Raw genomic sequence first — 21,483 nt, 5'->3', positions numbered from 1 at the left:
AGGATTGTTTTAGGCTTGTTCCGACAAGGTAAGTTAGCTGAGTAGGCTAATTAGGTGAGCTGACCGGTGACTCAACTCAGCAAGTTGACTCGGTGAGTTAATCAAGTTTGACAAGGTTTAAAGTTTGGATTATGGTTTGGGCTAGGTTTAGGTTCCATCCAACTTGATTAGCTTGTCACCCCGAGGTAGGGTGTTTACACTACCATCAAGATCGGAGAGCCAAATTTACATCCAAGGAACATCGACCATCCTCTGATTTTCATGGTGCAGCATGCCTGTGACTTCTCCAACACAAACATATATATGGTACATGCGCTGTTGTGCATGTAAAAAATCAAACCCCATTTGCTCCACCACAAAATCAAAATCAATTGAATTGGTTGCTACGAATGGGCGATTCGAACTGCATTTAGGCTGTTCGACCTGAATCGCAGTTCAAGGAGCTTGTATCTTTAGCGGGTGAAGTTTCTGTGAGGTGATAACTAGTGATTTCTTGGAGTAGAAATCCCCCCATCTGAATTTGGAAGAGTTAGAAATCTAGCAAATACTGAAAAATGTAAGTTTAAATGACCAAGAGAGTCAAGTGTATAGAAGCCTTTCAATGCACCTAGTTGGTTTTGGAATTGTTGCCATCCATGGCATCTATCCAGACCGTCCATTAAGACTATTCTACTCTTCTTCTACTACTTTGGAAATAATAATAATGATTCAATGACCCAACCATTTAGTGGCATGCGGAAACGGACAGACCATCATTCACAAAAGATAAGTCACAAATGTTCTGGACCATCCGATTGCTGTCACTTTCCATATTAACCGAGAAAATTGGAAATGAATATGAAAAATTTACCCCGACCAGTATACATCCCTACTGATTTCTGGCTAGGGCACATACCCATTGCAGAATGAATGGTCTGGATCTCATTAAGGAACAGACTATCTACGTTGGAAGACGACAAAACACCGTCTCAGAATATCAGGTTGCTTGCTAGGAATTGCAGGGCCCTGATCATCAGCGAATTTATAGTTTGGGAGGGTCTCTTAGACCGGGTGTTGAAACTCCAGAGAGTCTACCACCCGAGCAAGAGTAAGGACCCTTACTGTTTCCCCCCAGCTCAACCATATGTGCATGTCACAATGTCAGGAGGGGTGGATCTTCATCAAGTTTGGGAGATCTGTAGCGTACTCCATCCATAATGAGGTCCACCGTATCTATCGCACAGATCAATTGGCCAATTTAACAATGAGCTGGAGCCTGTAATTCCTCCAAAGCAGAGTTCATGGGCAAGAGTCATATGGATGTCAATCCATGTACCATTCCAAAAGTACATCCATAATCAATATACTGCAATGCCAAATAAATGTCATCCCCACTGTCGAATAACGAGGACTGTTCTTGCACATGGTGACACTCAGAATTTCCAAATTTTGGGGTTTTTCACATTATTATCAGAAAAATCTCACCAAAAATAAAAATATTTATTGCAAATTAATATCTAAATTATATATATATATATATATATATATATAGTATTGCAATTTTTAAAAATGACATTTTAAAACTTTCCGATATTTCAAAATCTTGCAATGATATATCGATAATATTTCAGGGTATTTCTAACCATATCATTGCAAGATTTTCAAAATCCTGGCAATATTTTTCACGCTGTTTGTGTGAGGCCAGCCACTTACATGGGTTCCTCTTGGGTGATGAGGCTTCTCATACATGAGCAAAAAAAAAAAGGAATAAATAAATCAAGCATTTATTTTTCATTTCACCAGCTGCTAGCATTCACAATCTGAGCCACCTGTCCCCAAAAAAGAAGGTACAAACAGCACGAGATCTTGCGGGCGGAGTAAAGAACGATTCACAGCCAAAGACTGACACCAGCTGAACAAAATTAAACATAAAAAGGAGGCAGATGATCATCTTTTATGTATATATACTTGGCAGAGAAGCCGAAAAAAGAAAAAAATACATTTTGCAAGCCGCTGCTGCTGCTGCCGTTCCTAGTGCAGTCCTCACTGAAGCTTCAACCACTCGCCCTAGAGCTCACAAAGCTTGCAAGTCAAGAGATGTTTGGAACTATTCACATATTGCTGCCTCTTGAATTTCTACAAAATCCAGCCTTCTCTAAACAATAATCTTTCTCTAACGGCCTCAACTGATCACCTCCAAATCTGCAATACGAGCAACTTATTATCAGAATGTTGTGTTCCATCTGTCATCATCCAATAAGCCAAGAAACTTCACTACACTCCAGAATTTACTGGGTCTGACTTGACAGAAGGAACTGGTCAAAAATTCAACTCGAATCAAAAGTAGAAAATGTTGACTATGATTACTTGAAATATACAAATGTATTATAAAATACAGAAACTATTAAAAGATATGAATAGTCAATAGAAAACGTAGAAGACCATAAAATACCAAACTTAATCAACAGGGTCGAGTTTTTTCTTTTTCTTTTTCTTTTTTTTTTTTTTGAACAATGACGATTTTATTTATAAAGGTCAAAGCCACCATGTTACAAATATAGAGCACAAACCTACAAAAACTGCCAACAATCCAGGATTTGATCTGCGAATTTTACAGCCCTTGTCCATTCCATTACATGAATTTTTGCCCTTATAAAGACAACTGAAGCTGACTTATTTTGGTTCCTGAAGCATCGATCATTCCTTTCTAACCACAGAGCCCAAAATACAGCTAGCATACTTAAACCTCCAAATTCTCCTACCCGAATTTCCTGATCCCTCACCATGCCATGCCAGAAGAAAGTTTTCAATTGAATTTGGCAAGACCCCAAATAATCAGAAGAAATTCTCTCACACTTCTCTTGCAAAAGAACAATGGATGAAAAGGTGGTCCACCGTTTCCTCAGCTTGATAGCAAAGCAAACAAACATTCGGAAGAATCATGTTTCTTCTACGAAAATTATCTATAGTTAGCACCTTTTTCCTGCCTACTAACCAAGCAAATGCTGCCACTTTTTGCAGAGCTCCGTAGCGCAAAATAAACGACATCCAACACACTTCTACACTAGCATCATGCCCACGTTCCATTCTATAGAAAGACCTCACTGAGAACTTGCCTAATTTATCTTGAAGCCATCAGAGCGAGTCAGCATTCCCTAGCACCAGAGCCTCCTTAGCTAGCAGTTCTAGAAGAGCGCAAAGTTCTACAACTTCTACATCCTCTAGGTTCCTTCTACACAGCAAAAGCAGAGACAACTTCCTCACCCCTCCTAGAAAAGCACCTTTCCACCTTCAAGTCTGCCCCCCCTAGATATCGCTGCTAACATTGGAAAAGTGTTAACTCAACTTTTTATCACCTACCTATATATCCTCCCAAAATCTTTTTTTTTTTTCCATCGCCCAATTGAAAACCTATTCCTTCCCAAACCCTATGTTTGAATGATGCTATCAACCTCCATAAGTAGGAAGCTCAGGACATAGAAGAAGACTTAACCCACCATCCCCATTTTTCGACTCCATATTTTCTACCAATCGCCTCTCGCCATCAAGCTCCCAATTCTACCCCAAATCTCCAAACCCATTTTCCTAAAAGCACTAGATTCAACTCCTCGGGCTTTCTAAACCCTACTGCCCCTAGTTCCCACAGTTACATACCTCCTCCCATTTCATTAGGTGGAATTTATGACTATCTCCCGCCCCTTTCCATAAGAAAACCCACCTTAGCTTTTCCATTTTTGCCAAAACCGATTTCGAGCATTTGAATAGTGACATGAAATATACTGGGAGGTTTGACATTGTGGTTTTTATGAGCGTAATTCTTCTGCCCATAGATGGATACCTAATTTTCCATTTAGATAGCTTCCTCTCAAAGCATTCAATCACCCTGTACCACGTATGCTTCACCGGTCTTCCAATACATAATGGGAGCCCAAGATATGAGGTCGGAAAAGAGCACTCCCTGCATCCAAATAATGCCGCATAACTCCGTAGCTCCTCTTTCAATACACCCACCTCCAAAATTTCACTTTTACTAATATTTATCTTTATACTCGAGACCACCTCAAAACAAACAATTATCAACCAAAGATTCTCCACTTTTAAATCACCCACCTTGCAAAACAATAGAGTGTCGACTTGTTCCTCTTTCTATCATTTTGCTAAACTCTTCCATTACCATCACAAATAGATATAGAGAAAGCGGATAACATTGACAAAGCCCTCTTGAAGCTGAGAAGAAGCCATTCGGCGGACCCATTGACCAACATGGAGAATTTAGCCGACCTAACACATTTTTGCATCCAATATCACCATTTAATCCTCCCCTCTTCTATTACAAGAATCAATACATTCATTTGCCGATAAAGAACTGTCCACGGTCTATCTTCCTTCCACAAATGCCCCTTGTTGAAGCCAAATAACTTGTTCCAACACCCCAAGAAATCTAGAAGCTAGCATTTTAGCCAATATCTTATATGGACCACCAATTAAACTAATGAGACGAAAATCTCTAAGGCAATTGGCACCTTCTTTTTCAGAAATTACTACAAGTAGCCCCTAATTTCGACGCTATTGTACCGCTATCATAAAATTCATTCAAAACGCTTACCACATCCTTTTTAACCGGATCTCAAAAAATTTTATAGAACACTATCGGGAATCCATCCGAACCAGGGGCCTTATCACTTCCTAACTTTGCCACTGCTTTCTTGATTTTTTCTTCTAAGAAGGCCTATTCCAAAGATTCCTCCGCTTCTACCAACATTGAATTGAACTGTAAATTGTCCAACATTGGTCTTTGCCATTCATCTTCCATCAATAGCCTTCGTAAAAATTAACTATTGAAGCACAAACCCTTGACTTGCCCTCTACCTTTTCTCCATCCACCATTAAGGCTTTCAATCTTATTGGATCTCACTCTAGCACTAGCTATTGCATGGAAGAACTTTGTATTTTTGTCGCCTTCTTTCAACCATGTTGTTCTTGATCTTTACGACCATCTGTTTTCTTCCTCCCGCAGCCTTGCATATATTTTGCACAGTAGAGCTCACACTATCCTCTTTCTTCCTCCGACGATTCCTCTCTCTTCTTTTAAGTCCAACCTTTGAATTTCCTGCAAAAACTTACAAGTTTCCTCCTCTCGCCCTTGTAGGTTTTCCTTTTTTCACAAATAATTTTCTTTTTCAACAAGTTTCAACTTTTGGAATAACACAAAACCTGCACCTCCATGAACCGAGAAGGAAGACCACCATTCAACCACCGTATTCGCAAAACCTTCTATTTCTAGCTAGGCCGATTCAAATCTAAAAGGCTCCAGTCCCCAGTCCGCCTCATCCAGCTCCAATAATACTGGGCAATGATTAACAAATGACTTAGGTAGCCCACTTTGATGTATCATTAGAAATTTATTGTCCTAATCCGGGAAGATGAGAAACCTATCTAGTTTAGATTTGTTCGGGTTAGCTTGCCCATTCGACCATGTGAATTTAACTACTCCCATAGGAAGGATCCAATCTAAAAACTTTTTCATACTTCTAGTAATTCGCCCTCCATTCGATCTTTCATCCAAAAATTTTACCACATTGAAGTCTCCTCCCATGCACCATGGTAATCCCCATTTACTTCTCCACAGATCTAGCTCTTCCCAAAATTCATCGCATAGTTTTGGTTTGCACAGCCAGTAAACAGCTGAGAACACCCACCTGAATCCCGAGGAAATATCTTTAAGCACTTTTGAGATAGAATATTTTCCTTTCTAGCAGTCCTCTTTACTCCATATTGCAGAATTCAAGACCACAGATCTAGCGCTTCCCATTCTTTTTGTTGCCCCCACCATAATGAATTAATGACCTGCAAATCTATCACTTGTAGCTTGGTTTCCTGAAAATCTGCTATCTGAATTTTAAATTTCTTGTACGTATCCTTTATCAGTCCACACTTATGTGAAAATCCCAGGCCCCTGACATTCCAGCTCATAATCTTCATTGGGATCAGACGGTTCCCTGGTGGCCTTCGTCTCTGCTGCTCTCCTTACATTTTCTACATTCTGGTTGTTGATTCCTAATCACACTATTTCTCGGATGCCATCTTGGATATCAGTCTGTACTATCTGTCTTCCCCTTTCCTCTACAAATTCAAATAAGGCTACATAGTCCCCTGGTTTGTCTCCGAGAGATACCCCCTCTAGATGTGTGATATCCATTGTCACCGATTTTATCCTTTTCATATCTTGAGCCATGGAAATTTTCCTCTTCTGGAGCTGCCGCTTCTCAAGACCCTCGGTAATACCCATCCCAAATATATAAAAAATCCTCCCCTTCTAGAGCCGCTGCTTCTCAAGACCCTCAGTAAAAAACACAATAAATAAGTTTGACCCAAATCGAATGACAAATCCAGTGGAGTCGACTTGACGTGGTCTAGTTTTGGGTCGACCCAACGAATTCTTAAACTCTGATATGTATGAAGAAAGTGCATAAGAACACATATACAAGGGAATGATCACATGGAGTCAAATTGCTGGCTTTTTTTAGGCCCACATGGCATGTGTATGCCATCCAAGTGAATCCAACAGTTCCCCAAAAAGAACGCTGGTCCAACCATGAGGGCCATGCATAGAAGATGATGGAAATCAGCCCAATGTGCTTAAACTACACACGGGCCCACCCGATGATTGGATCCGACCGGATTTTTGGGGTGTCCCATTTTCATGGTAGGGCGACCCCGTTGGACAGGTTAAGAGGATATACACAGCACAATTGGCCCCGCTTTCAGCTGATTGTACATTGTCATATATGGAGTGGCCCACCTGGTGATTGGATCAGTCAGATTTCCAGGAATGCCCACTTGATGATCAGATCAGCCTATCGGACAGGCCCACCACCGATATATCTCATGCGATAACTGATATGTATCTGCATCCCAAAGGTGCGATACGTAACACGATACCGATATTTCGAACACTGGTCCCACCAGTGCGATACGAAACGCACAAGTAGTGCGATATATCCCACATCTTTGATCTGGTGAGCATTTTCGAATTTCGATCCTTCTATTTTCTGTAAAGCATGTTAAATTGGTGTCGAATTGTTACAAATCAATGATTTTTCATGTTTTGCATGAAAAATCACGATTGAGAGCTTCAATTTCGAGATTTGGATGAAATGGGCCGAGTTGCAGAAAATTGAAAAAAAAAAAAAAAAAAAACAAAACAAAACAAAATTTCCCAATTTCTCGCAAATCATTTGCAAAATGTCCAAACATCAAATCAAACATGTATGTAACCTAATCTAGTGATTCTTCTTTTGCTTTTGAATGTATTGCTGGTGTTACCACACGTCTTCTTACATTTATAAATTATATAAATAGACATTGAATATACTTGCATCAATTCAGTTAGACAACACATAGATTAGGACCCCCTACAAAGAAAACCTATTATGTGTACTTGTTTTTGTAATGTTTTGATTTATAAATGTGTATTGATGTCTTTTTTTAACAATTACCAAAGTTTCATTGAAAAATTCAACCAATTTCCCAATGTTTCCAACAATAGCAATACATTACACGATACAACCGATATATCCCAAGCAATAACCGATACGTATTTGTATCCCAAGAATGTGATACGTAATGCGATACCAATATTATGAACACTGGTGGGGCCCACCATGTCATATGTGTAACCACTCCATCCATTTCTATAATTTTATTTGTTTACGAGTGGTGATAATAGACTTCATTTTGCTAGTATTATTTCAAGAGTTATTACTTTAATGATGTTATTTGATGGTGAGATGTTTCACTTTGTGTTACTTTACTAGTTGCGGGAGTTAACCTGATCCAACCCAAATTTTGATAGGGTCAAGGATTCAATACTTTGGGTTGGTAGCTTGGGTTTGGTCTAGAGTTGGGTTGGGCCTTGGGCCAACTACCCTTGAGGTTAAGTTGGGCTTGGGTTGACCCTCAGGCCTCAATCCCACCAAGCCTGCCAAAGTTGCAGCCCTACACATATACAAATGCATGTGTCCAGGCGCGCAACTACCATCTTACTCATCATCATCTTAGCTTTCCTCCTAATGGTACTAGACGTACATTGCATCCACCCTCTTTGACTAAAACCAAAGTAATTGCATAGGACATACGGATATTCATAAAAATAAAAATAAAAAAATGCACAAGATGATACCATTGAAATTAAAAACACCAGGGCATCATAAGGACAACAAATCCAAGACTTTGGAAGAACGTTATGGTTATCCACTACCATGGTCTCATAGCGGCTCGCAGAAATAGACATACCACTTTTTCTTCTTCTTTTTTGAAAGATAATAGCCATATGAAAATACTCCACAAGTAACAGAAAGAACCAAAAACCACAACCCAAAAGGCAGGGAAAGCGTTTGCAAAATAAATCCCATGATTTAAAGGACGCTTAGGAAACACTCAAGGGAAAGGAATGTGCATCTAACCTGTACATGGCAACTTGAAAAGAGTTTGATGGCTTCGCTGGTGTAGAATTGTCATCATGGAAGCAGTGTCAACCAAAGCCGAAACCTTCACTAGCTTCATGGATGGCAAGCAGCAAGCGATCTTCAAGTTGTTCTTTGGACGAATACTCTGGAAGGTCTAGTTGGTTGAAACTGTCGAAAATATAATAGAGAACATTAGGAGTTGCAACTTTCAAATTTTATGGTCTGTAAGAATCTAGTTTCCACTAAAAAAAATCAAGAATAAATTCAATTCAATATTGATCCATCAAGTAGTAACTAACCAGGTATGAGCTGATGGTAGCCTTTCTGGGGCTCCATATGCCTTGTGGATCTGAAACCGTTGAGGGCCAGAGATCCCTTGCAGTGCTTTAAAACCCTCCAAGGGAACCTAAAATTTCCATTAGAACAAATGACTTCCATCAAAATATGAAGATATGGGGATACTAGAATTGATCATTTAGATACAATAGAAGCAAAATTTTGATTTCCACTGAGATGAATATAATCGATTGATGCATTCACATTTCATCATTGTGTGTGCGCACGTATATGACGCATTCACATCTTTTTGTTGCAAGTGTGAGCCGCACACACGCGTGATATGTTCACATATATAACAAGGCCCACCATCGATGTGTATATGATATCTACTACGTTAATCATGTGCACCCTTCCAATATTTCAGCCTGAAGCCCAAAATCAAGCCGATCCAAAACTCTGGTGGACCACACCATAGTGTATGGTTGGGACAGGGACACCCACCATAAAAACCTTCCACAGTCCGTGGAGCTCACCATATTGTGTATATGCATCTAACCAGCAATTTGGTGGAGCCCACAAGGATGAAAGGACACCAAAAATCAGGCCATTCCAAATGAAACGCGGGCACACAAAAAAAAAAAAGTTGGGCTTTTAGGATTCATAAGCGCTAAAAGTAGCATAACATTGCCATTGCTGTGAAAGAAAATGATCTTTAACGCGTCACATGCATGCACTAGTGTGGGCGTCACATGTATGTATGTGTGTGTGAATGGCGTCAATATCTTCATCATCATCAAAGCCTTATCCCAACTAACTAAAATCAGCTACACAAAAATTGTTAAGCCATTCCACTCTATCATGGACCATATCCTCAATTAAACCATAGGCCTCAAGTCTTTTCTTACCACCTCCAACCATGTACTTTTTTGCCTTCCTCTTGCCATTTTAGAGCCTTCAACTTGAACCGGCACACTCCAAACCGGTGCAATTCTTGGTCTCCGTTGCACATGGCCAAATCATCTTAGTCTTCTTTCCCTCATCTTATTACCTATTGGTGCTGCTCCTAAGTTCCCACAAATGGACTCATTCCTAATTCTATCCTTGTATTACCACTCATCCATCTCAACACCCTTGTTTGCATTACGCTCACCCTATGAACATGTTGTTCCTCGACCGCCCAACATTCTGTCCAATAAAATTTCCCTTCTAGATTCATTGGCATGCGGAGATCACATAAAACTCAGCAACATCCTTCTCTATCTCTCCGCTCTCCAGAATTATTGAATCGAGTATCGAACACAGTCATTTGGGGGTACATCTTGGTCAGCAATCTTAATGAATTCCTCATTAATACATACCAATGAAAGTAATACAGGAAGCTCCAATATCAGGCAGTGGATGTCTATGTGCAAATAATACAGGTGAACACATGCATAATAACCTTCAAAGATTGAGGACAGTGCTATTAAATTCAACCCATGGCAATCTTATATCCGCAATACCTGTTTTAACACAGAATGCCATCGAAGAATTGTCTTGCAAACTGTCCAGTTGCACATTATATTGTCCTTTCTAATTAATACTAAGTTTTTTGCCAACTCAAGCAGATATGCCTCTAGTTCACAATTTACAAACTCCAACTCACTTCAGAACTCTCCTAGTCCATTCAAACCAGGCCTAAGACATTGCCTCCATGTCACAACGGCCAAGGTTCAGCTGCTAATAGACCAAAACTCAATTGCATTTTGAATGCCCTAAAAAATATCGTCTATAAACCAAACATGGCAGCCAGCCTCAGGCAAGTCAGTAACCAAACTCAACTTTTCAGTCACTCCCATGCACTCCTATATGCCAGCACAAAGTCCTCTATAGCACAACAAGTAGTTCTCTACCCACTCTCAGTTCCATTTGCTTATGAAAGATAAAGGATGACTACATTAAGTTTTACCTAATTATTTCACATTACAAAAAAAAAAAAATCAGAAGATGGGTTAATGTGATATGGCCTGATTACCTTTGATGTTCCAGTAACAAACTGCAGCAACCTTGCCATGTCCTCCTTGTTGAATGCTCTGACAACTTCCCAGAACCATTGAACAACACTAGAGGCAGCTGTGTAGCCAGTATACTCTGTATTGCCTTTCAAATCGTCGACTGGAGAGGGAGAGAGAGAGAGAGAGAGAGAGATTGTAAGACAAACATGAATACAAACCTACAGCATTTGCAAGGATGTTCAAAAAAAAAAAAACAAAAAAACAAAAAAACAAAACAAAAACTACTACTACTTACGATCAATTTCTGGAAGTCCACTGATTAGAAGCTCGAGCTCCTTATCATTAAATATTGAGATAAGATCTCGAAGCACCAATTCATTGAAGCCCTCTAGGAAGCTATTAATTTGAGGACGGATGGCTGTTGTTAAAATGTGCTCGGCCACAAGGTCTACATACTCGTGCTTAGTTTCTTCTGTCACCCTGATATTCCTTCCTCCGGGTATTAACTCATAGTCGGTAACCTTCTCAAAAATAGGCATTAAACAGAATAAGTCCAATCACCACGCACAGTTAATAGGAAAAGGACTGACAATTAGAATAGTCAAGAGAACACACGAATCAGATCAGAATATGAAGTCAGATTAGATCTCGAACCACACATGTCATAGAATTATAAACAATTTAAGGGTGTATAAATTTATCTGGAAAACTATACTAAAGGTCGTCTTTGATTTAAGGTTTTGCCCATAATCCGATTTCACATTTAGCAGAAAAAAAACGCTTGGTACCTCAGTTTTCTCATAAAGAATGTGCTTCTCCTCATCAGCATCCATGCTAAATGTCAGGTCAGGAATGTCACTCACGTCATTCTGGATGAAATATTACAAATACAATGTCATCATCCCCACATAACGAGAACCTCCACAGTGAGCTACATGTAGAAAATATATGTAAGAAAGAAGTTACTAACCTGCAGCATCCACTTCAAATTCTTGTAATAATCAGGATCAACAGCCTCTATATCATGGTAAGTTACTTTCACGCCAAGAATGTGCTTGTAGAAGGAGCGGGTGAAGTAAACATCCAAAAGCTGACCATCAAACAGTGCTTTAGCAACCTGCAAAGGGCATCAGATTGAAAAGAAAAAAAAATCAGCCTGAAGGCGATAGCTACAAGGAAAACAAAAATGACAAAGCAAAAAGGGAAGAAAATTTTACCACACGACCCACGAATTTGAAGTAGGAAAGATGCTCAGTTTGGTAAACCGAATTGGGGTTAGGTTGAAATGTTGCGTTGTTTCCAACAGTAGTAAAAAGCAAAGCTCCTTTATCGAATATGACCCTTGACAGTAGTTGGTACCACTCTCTTGTCAGCCCACCAGCATCAATCCCCTCCTCTCCTTGAAACTGCACTGTCAACCTTCCCTTGAGATCTTGACTAGGACGCATACGTAACTGATTATAGGAGTCCTCCAAGACATATGCCCTACGAACACTTATCCTCAGTGGAGCAGATGGGTGCTGCTCGTGCTGTTGCCTAATTCTTGAGCGGAAATATGCTCTCTTGTTGTCAAAATCAATCAGCCTCGGTGCTTTCAGCATCATAGAAAGCGACTTCTCCAGCAAGCCAGGATTCTGTCTGATGAAAGCATTCAGAAGACGCCGATGCTTGTCCGCAAACCTTGCAAATGTCATAGCACCATCAACCCGTTTATGTCCACCAGCAGACTTCATAGATGGTGCTGAAGAACTCCCTGCAAACTCTTTGACTTCTCTGGCAGTCACATTGATAAGATCTTGCTGACCGATGGAATGATTTGCCTGAAGTTTCTCACACAAAACAAAGAAAGCCTCTATAAAAGGCAAAAGCCTCTGAGTGCCAGGAGGAAGAGGTGACGACAGAGAAGAAGACCCTCCTACATGGTCTCCTGTATTTGAAGTTGGTGAGGGAGAGGAGAAGGCGGAGGACAGTCCCAGTTTCGTCTCTGTTGTGCTTATACATTCACTCAATTCTTGCCACAATGGTTCAAGGGCAACATTTAACTTCCACATGATAGCCTGCTCATCCTGTTCCACATCATTCTCTTGATCCTTGCTTCCATCGACAATAACAGCAGTGAGTGTACAAAGTGCTTGTAGCACACGCAGGATAGCAGCCCCAGCCATCGAACCAGAACTCAAACCTAGCATGTGTGTACTCCTTAGAGTGACAAGTTCACCCACAGCAGAATCACTCAAGCCATGGGCTAAACCTGCCAGCTCAGAAGTAAAGAATCTCCTATGAGGAGCAGCAACAAAGGCCAGCTTTTTCAGTACCTCGGCTGCAAGTGAATAGATTTTATCTGAAAGCCTGACAAGTTGAAAGATCAAATGAGTCACCCTGCTTTGGCAAAAAAGTTTTTGAGATAGAGGAGAAGATAGGAACCATATAATCTTTAACATGGGAATAATATATAATTAGGAGAACTGATAATCTATAACCGTTGGTGGGCTAACTTAACTACACATTAATATAAGCATTTTGCCCTTGAAAATATCCAATATTCAAAGTAAAAAGCAGAAACAAAAGTTCAAAAGGCATAACATAAAGGGTCATACCATACAACCTGCTCTTGAATATCCATTCCCAATAATTATTATCCTCAAGTCTTGAGTTCATTTCAAGTGGACCCATGGTAATCTAGATCTTTGATATCATGCGCCCACTGTGGATGGCCATGCCCCAGAAATCTCCCCGACGAGATAATTCATCATAATCATCTAAGCCTTATCCTTTTAATTGGAGTCAACTACATGAATCTTTATCCGCCATTCCACTCTATCAAGGGCCATAACTTCAGTTATCCTAGCTCATCAAGTCTTTTCTTACTACCCCCACCCACATTCTTTTGGGCCCTCCCCTTGCCCTTTTGGAGCCTTCAACTCATACCAACTAACTCGCAACTAAGGTACTGGTCTCTGTTGTACACGACCAAACCATCTAATCTACTTTTCCCCCATATTATTACCTATTGGTGTTACTCCTAAATTCCCTCGGATGCATTCATTTCTAATTCTATCCTTCGCTGTCTTCCCACTCATCCATCTCAACATCCTCATCTCGGCTACACTCACCCTATGAACATGTTGTTCCTTAACTGCCCAACATTTTGTCCCATAAAGCATGGCTGGTCTTATAGCCATCCTATAAAATCTCCCTTTCAATTTGAGTGGTACACAACATCACATAAAACTCTAGAAGCACATTTTTCCACCCAGCTGGAATTCTATGGGCAACATCCTCCTCAATCTCTCCACTCATGAAATATCAAACCAAGATATTGGAAGTGGTCATTTTGGAAAATTGAGGACCTATACACAACTTTCATTACTCCTATTCCAAAGACCAAGGAGGTGATCGAAATTGGAAGCTTTGGGCCTTATCGGCTTGCTGGGAGGTGTAGACAAAATCTTATCTATTCTTTTTTCTGTTAGATTAAGAAAGGCGGCCTCAACCATCATGATTTCCCCATTTCAAGGAGCTTTCATCATGGATAGGCAGATTCTAGACGGCATTCTAGTAAAAAATGTGAAGAATTGCGTGAAATTTTGGCATGAAAGGATGGAGGCGGTCAAAGAATGTATATCCAAGGCTCCATTCTCATTTTTAGTGAATGGTTCGCGAGCCGACTTTTTCTCTAGCTCAAGAGGTCTTCGTCAAGGAGGCCCCTTGTCACCCCTTTTAATTTTAGTTGTGAGCCTACGGCAAAAGATGTGAGCTCATCGTTCGTAGGGCTTCTTCCATATGTATGATCAAGGGCGTTAGAATCAACAATCTAAAACTGGAAATCTTGCATCGTTAGTTCATGGATGACAGTCTCTTGATGTGTAAGGTGAACATGGAGGAAGTTGTCAATTTGAACAGTATTCTTAGGTGTTCCGAACTCAGGCCTCCAGGTTATTCTTAAAAATAAATAAATAAATAATGCCCCATGACAGGTGTGGTTATGAATAAGGATTTGGTAAGCTCTTTTTCAGTGAGAATACAGTGCGTGCATATGGAGCTTCCCTGCACTTACTTGGGTCTTCCACTCGGGGACAAGCAGAATGTCACTTTTTTAGGACCCCATTATTGGAAGAATAAAAATTGAGAAAAAGTTGGCTAAAGGATCGCATCTTTCCTTGACGGAATTGAGAATGCACGGAATTTAGCCACGTATTCAATTTCTGGTTGGCAAAGGGGACACTGTGTGGTTCTAGAAGGATGCTTTGTTGGATGATGAAGCCATTGAATTTTCATTTCAAGTATTGTTTAAGCTTGCAATGGAAGTTCAGGATTGTATGAATTACAGGTGGGGATGTGTGATGGGGATCATTATACTATGGAGGAACCTATCGGATGACGAAGCAGGCCTCTTCAGTAACTTCCTAACCAATTTTGATGGCGTGCATATTAATGTGTTGACTGAGGACAGGAATGTGTGGAAATGGTAGCCAAGTGGAGAGCTTTCGGCTCTTTCTATGGTGTGCTTATGAAGTGTGAGAGGACTTCTCCTTTCCATGGAAGGCACTTGTTCCATCAAGAGTGAAAGTTTTTGCTTGATAAACTATGGACAAAAAGCTTATAAAGTTAGATATGTAGGTTGCATAGAAATGAGAGAGAATGTGTTAAACACCTGTCTCCGGCTTGTTAGATGAGCTGGTGGAGCCAATGTAATGTGTGTGAGTGATCCAGGGTTCAATCCCTTATGGTGTTACCTTTCCCCAAAAAAAAAAAAAAGAAGAAGAAGAATGTGTTAACCACTTCTTCATTCATTGTTTAGTGGTGCGAGAGGCATAAGTCTAAGGTGTTCCGTATCCGTTATGATACGCTCGGAAAGGCCGATACATATAAGTAACGGCCATGACCGTTATGCGATATGGGGGTCAAACGGGCCGGTTGGTTTTTTCGGACCATATCGGCCGTTACAGTGGCCATAAATGCCGTTATGGGGCATAACGACTGTTACCCCTGTAACGGTCAAAAAACAACCACTTTTGTTATTTCTATTTAAATCAATTTTTCTCATTTTTTCACTTTTCTCATTCCAAAAATTCTCCTAGATCATTTTATAATAGATTTCGACTACTCTTACTATAGTTTTTAAGATTAAAACCATAAATTAAAGTGATTGGAACGAATAGAGGCTCTAAGGGCCTTTTTTTCAAAAAAAAATTGAAAAAGTAGTATTTATGCCTTTTTTATGATTTCTAGTTCTAATGATTAATTGTGATGTGTAAACATTAGAGACATATAATCATGTTCACAAATTCACTAGACAACTCGATACAACACTCACCAAAGAGTGGACTGCTACACTACCATAAATATATCCAAAAAAAAAAAAAAACAAGAACAAGAACAAAAAAAAAAAAAAAAAAAAAAAATTGAATACATATTTGGAATGTTTACATTATTCTGGATTTTCTAGACATTTTTTTAGAATTTTTCGGGCAAAAGAAAATTTTCAACCGTTACAGGGGTCATAACGATCGTTATGCCCCCGTATCGGTAATGGTGGTGACCGTTATGGCCACCATTATTGATATGGAATACCTTGCATGAGTCTCCCTCCTTGCTCTGTATTTGTTGTGGGGGGGTGCGCACTTTTTCTATGGTCTCAAGTTACTCATAAGAAGGTTGGTATCAATAGGTTGTTTGCTAATGTTGTTTGTCTCTGGTAAATTTGTCAATTCTTTGAAGAAAAAATAAATAGCAGCAGCAATCCACTTTGAGATGGAGGCCTAAGATTGGATGGCTAGGATCTTCCAATCTGGCATATTATTGTCAAATGGTCTACCAAAGGTGAAATCAATCAAGTGCATATGGGTACCAAGCTATGAGCACTAGTTGTATAAACTCAACGCCCGAGATAGTATTCATATTCTAAAGTGGGCAATCATATAATTTCTCTAATACAATAGAGATGAATCCTAAGTTGTCGATCGTGGAATGAAATCAAGTTTTTGAATATCAATGTCACCAGACACAAAAACATTAATCTATCAAGTTTTTTAAGATCAGTATCAGAAGATACAGACCCAAATTGGCAATTTTTATTTTTTATTTTTTTTTGGCCAAAATAATCTTGATCAATTATTGGGAAATATGCAAAAAATAAATAAATACATAAATAAATAATAAAAATGCAAAACACTATAATCTATCATTTTTTGTGTTTTTAGCATGTATTCAATGGTGCAGCAAACCATCCTTTGATGAGAATGTTGCCTATACAAAGGGAACCAAACAGAGGCCCTAAAAGAACATAATTCAAGCATGTGGGCCCATTACATTGACATACGACAAAAAGGCGATGGAGAAAGTGAAAAATGGGTGATGGTTTGCTCCTTATTTCAAATCACAATTCAAGCATGTGGGCCCATTACATTGACATACAACAAAAAGACGATGGAGAAAATGAGAAAAGGGTGATGGTTTGCTTCTCATTTCAAAATGGTCTTATTTCATTTTAGTTCTCATCGAATCTCACTCAAGTCTTGTACTTCCATCATCACCATAGGCTTCTTCATTGTTGAAATGAATAAGTGAAAAGGGAGAGAGAGAGAGAGAGAGAGAGAGAGAGAGAGAGAGAGAGAGAGAAAGAGATAATTGTAAATAAAAGTTTCTACATGGAGATTTATGGTTGCATCCGGTGTTTGAAATATCGGTATCACGTTACATATCACACCATTGAGATACGGATATGTATCGATTATCGCATGGGATATATCAGTTGTACTTGTATCGTATAATGTATCATTGTTGTTGGAAACATAGGGAAACAATGGGAAATTGGTTGACTTTTCCAATGAAACTTCAGTAATTGTTAAAAATAAAAATAAAAAATAAAAAAGACATCAATACACACTTATAAATCAAAAAATAAAAATAAAAAAATTTGACATAATAGGTTTTCTTTGTATGAGATCCTAATCTATGCACTGTCTAACTGAATAGATGCAAGTATATTCAAAGTCTATTTATACAATTTATAAATGTAAGAAGACGTGTGGAAACACAAGCAATACATTCAAAAGCAAAAGAAGAATCACTAGATCAGGTTACATACATATTTGATTTTATGTTTGGACACAGATTGAATCCGATTTGCGAGAAATTGGAAATTTTTTATTTTTTTTCAATTTTCAGCAACTTAGCACATCTCCTCCAAATCTTGAAATCGAAACTCTTTGCATGAAAGATCATAGATTTGTAACAATTTGACATTGATTTAACATGATTTACAGAAAAAAAAAAAAAAAAAATATTTGTTGGAAAATAAAAAATGCTCACCAAATCGAACAAGTGGGATATATCCCATTACTTGTGTTTTTCGTATCGCAAAGGTGGGATGTATCGGCTGATATTGTCGAGACCTAAAAAACTGGTTGCATCCACTGATATGGGCCGATAGAGCAATTTTTTTTTTTTTAACGGAACAATCCATCCTCATACTGTGTAACAAGGGTGGCTGTTGCAGTTATGATACAGTCGATACAGCCGTATCATAATCAACACTTGAAACCATGACTTAAGTCGAATGGCATTGATGCATTTTGCAACACAATATCCTACAAAATTGTAAAGAGCACCATTGAGAGCAATAGGGAAGAAAGTTACCCCTCATGAGCAAGAAGGCTGCAAAGATTACGCAAATCGGATTCTGGAAGCTGCAAGATGATATCGTATGGATTAACAATTTTCTTTCCGCTAGATGTGAATGCCTCAGCGCTTGCATTTTTATTTGAATCCTGACCGGAAATCTGATCGGATGGGAGAGGATCTTTAGGAGTCTCATCGGAAGCTCCCTTTTCAGATGAAGTCTGGGAATTGGCAGGAACCTGTTCAGGTTGAGGCTGAGACTCAACTTTTGAGGCAGCATTATTAACTACTACTTGGAGGAGAACCATGACCTGCACACCAGAATTAGAACACAGTAAGTGCACCTAAGCCACTTTATATATAGCAGAGAAAGCAACCTATTTCTACAGTATCTCATTAATACCTGTTCAAGATGAGCATTGCTGCGTAAAAACAGTGACCGGTTTAGGAGCTTCAGGAACAATATTAGAGGTATAGATCCCTTCTGAGACATTTCAATCAAGCATGATGAAGGCATTCCTTCCCCAATTTTCTCCTTCCCTTTCTCCTTCTTGGCTTCCAGATGTGGAGGAACTGGAGATTCTAGATCTGACGGAGATTCAAAGTAGAAAAGAATATTTGCAACAGCCAAATGATTTGTTGCCAGGTAAGTCAAAATCTCAAGGACTCGACGTGACACAAGAGGTGGAAGACCTTGACAATAACAAAAGAAACTCCAAGTTAAAATGGCATTGCTTTAAACTGAAAGAACTGTACAGAAATAACAGATTCCATTGGCAAAAGTAGTACCATCCAACTGCTGTGATCGACCATAAACAACATTCCATTGGCAACCATAAAGCCTTTGAGAAGTAACAGCTGCAGGTCCACTAACAAAACCCTCAGCTTCTGGTTTTATCATATCAAGCAAAAGGCTAACCAGAATAGCCCGTGTAACACTGTGTGCACAGAGGTTCAACAAGAGTCTCTGGAGAAGGCCTTTCCCGAGGGGCTGAAAGTTCAAAAAGAACAAGAGGGAGAAAAGGCCACATGTTAACTGAACATTCTAAAACACAGGTGAAGACCATAACATCATTCAATATCCTATAGCAGGCTCTGACAGCAGCTATCTAATCAACTATGGTCCATAATCCATAAACATTGGCATCCCACTTAATTATACTCGTAAAAAGGGGGGAAAACAAATTTCTTAAAAGATTGCAAGCAAATTGCCAATTTAACTTGGGAACTACCCCTTACGGTAAAGCCAACAAACTTGGTCGGGTGGTGTTGAATTGATTTGGAGTTATTCCTTCTTCTTTTTTGAAAAGTCACAATTTATATTAAAAGATAAAGAGGAATACAGGGATTGCTTAACCGCTGAGGTAGCGGGACAACTACACTCCTATAAACGGAAGATTATAGCCCTTTAATTTTTCTACATTAGAAGCCCACTCGACCACAAACCGCCTTGCTCTAAACGCTATGGATTCCAGGGAGTTTGAGACACCATTGAATCATCTTCCATTCCTTTCTTCCCACACTTTCCACCAGAGAGCAAGGAGGGACATTCTCCATAGCTCGGTCCTCTATTTGCCCAATCTTGGACCATGCCAGGCCTTAAGGAGACTGCCTGTCGAATTTGGGGAGGACCAGCGGATATCAAAACGGGAAAGAAGATCTGGCCAGATTCGACTGATGAAAGGACAATGAATGAAGAGATGGTCCACCGTTTCTTCGCTCACCATGCAGCATAGGCACACGTTTGTGATAATCATACCCCTTTTTTCTCAAATTATCAACTATAAGGACCTTCTTTTTACCAACTAGCCAACCGAAACCCACTATCTTGGGGGGAGTTTTGTATTTCCAAACATGATTAGTGTGGATCTCTTCTCCCATTGAGGGGACCCTGTCAATGCTCCTATAGAATGATTTAACTAAGAATTCTCTAGATTTATCGATTTTCCAAACTATTTTGTCCGCAGTAGACGAATCCAGTTTGACGTCTTGGATGCGGTTAAGAAGTCCTACATATTCTTGAACCTCGTGGTCATTGAGATTTCTTCTACATTCTGGATTCCACACCACTTCACTCCCAAGGACAGAATAGCATCTAGCTACCACAATTGATGCAGGGACATATGATGACCTAATCTTAGATGCATGTATAATCAGGTTAAAGAATGTTCAAATAAATACACCAATTAACTAACCGTTTCCAGTCAAAGGGATTAGGTAAATTTCAAAACAAAGATGAGGTCAATCCATTAAAATCGCGTAAACAGTAAAAAAGGAAGGACCTAGGGATATGAGGATATCCCAGATCTAGCATAAGTCAGTCCACAGTCAAGTTTGGATCTGATCCTACTGATTAACCATCCATCTTTTCTGTTAAAACTAGAAAGGGGATATATAGAGAGGAACGAAAGGGACGAAGAATGAAAGGTTCGAGATGAAGAAGGTACAGGTCTTTTTGCCATCAAAAGAAAATAAGGAGGATGATTCTTACCTTTTCCTGCACCTTAAAGATCTAGAAAGAAGGAAACCTGAAATTAGGGTGGAATCCTCAACACCCAAGGGTCAATCCTGAAACTCTAATCTTTTGAATAAAGAGGAAGAAAAGAGACGAATTTCTATTCATTCAATAATAATCAAAATAGGGTTTCTCATTAAGTGAAAGATATCTTGTTTCAACACTGAGGTCTTGGTATCAATTCCCTAGTGGGGGAGGCAAACAGTGAAGTGTGAACTGACAGTGAGTGTACTAACAAGCTAAAAAAAAAAAAAGGTTTCTCACAGCATATATATAAGCTATGGAAAAAGTAAAAGTGCACTAAAGCGCCTGAAAACAAGAAAATTAATAAAAAAATATGAAAAGTAAAGAAAGTGCAATAAAGCCCCTGAAATAAGGAAAAGAACAAAAACGCCTAAAACTAAAACACCCGTGTGGTAGGGTGTGAAATCCGACCCATGGATCTATAGTCAGGGTGCGGTCATGCCGCTCCTACACTCGTAGCACGTCAGAAAATGGGTCCAATGGACCCAACGTCCATCCACATCAACTCCTCTGCTCCAGTACTCTGTCGGCGACGCCTCCTCCTCTGGTACACTCTAAAGGGTGCACCACTAATGTCCGCATCATCAATGGACTGATTGGA

At 39.5% G+C, this 21,483-nt stretch overlaps 1 protein-coding gene across 2 annotated transcripts in view; it reads right to left on the bottom strand.

Moving 5' to 3' along the window:
* Nucleotides 1-1,747: 1,747 nt before the first annotated feature.
* LOC131258157 (E3 ubiquitin-protein ligase UPL1) overlaps nucleotides 1,748-21,483 on the bottom strand; it is a 63,834-nt gene continuing 44,098 nt past the window's right edge. For both annotated transcript variants that reach the window (XM_058259269.1, XM_058259270.1), the window contains exons 6-16: nucleotides 19,133-19,334; nucleotides 18,747-19,036; nucleotides 18,362-18,654; nucleotides 11,938-13,069; nucleotides 11,691-11,837; nucleotides 11,509-11,589; nucleotides 11,016-11,241; nucleotides 10,741-10,880; nucleotides 8,747-8,853; nucleotides 8,445-8,615; nucleotides 1,748-2,181 (exon numbers count right to left, since the gene is read on the bottom strand). In XM_058259269.1, coding sequence (XP_058115252.1) covers nucleotides 8,513-8,615; nucleotides 8,747-8,853; nucleotides 10,741-10,880; nucleotides 11,016-11,241; nucleotides 11,509-11,589; nucleotides 11,691-11,837; nucleotides 11,938-13,069; nucleotides 18,362-18,654; nucleotides 18,747-19,036; nucleotides 19,133-19,334 — 2,721 coding nt within the window. In that variant the 3' untranslated portion in view covers nucleotides 1,748-2,181; nucleotides 8,445-8,512. The remainder of the gene's footprint in view (nucleotides 2,182-8,444; nucleotides 8,616-8,746; nucleotides 8,854-10,740; nucleotides 10,881-11,015; nucleotides 11,242-11,508; nucleotides 11,590-11,690; nucleotides 11,838-11,937; nucleotides 13,070-18,361; nucleotides 18,655-18,746; nucleotides 19,037-19,132; nucleotides 19,335-21,483) is intronic.

This window comes from Magnolia sinica, chromosome 10 (assembly GCF_029962835.1).
Source record: "Magnolia sinica isolate HGM2019 chromosome 10, MsV1, whole genome shotgun sequence".
Taxonomy (NCBI): Eukaryota; Viridiplantae; Streptophyta; class Magnoliopsida; order Magnoliales; family Magnoliaceae; genus Magnolia; species Magnolia sinica.
The sequence above is the reverse complement of the archived record's forward strand: the minus strand, read 5'-3'. Positions and strand labels throughout refer to the sequence as shown.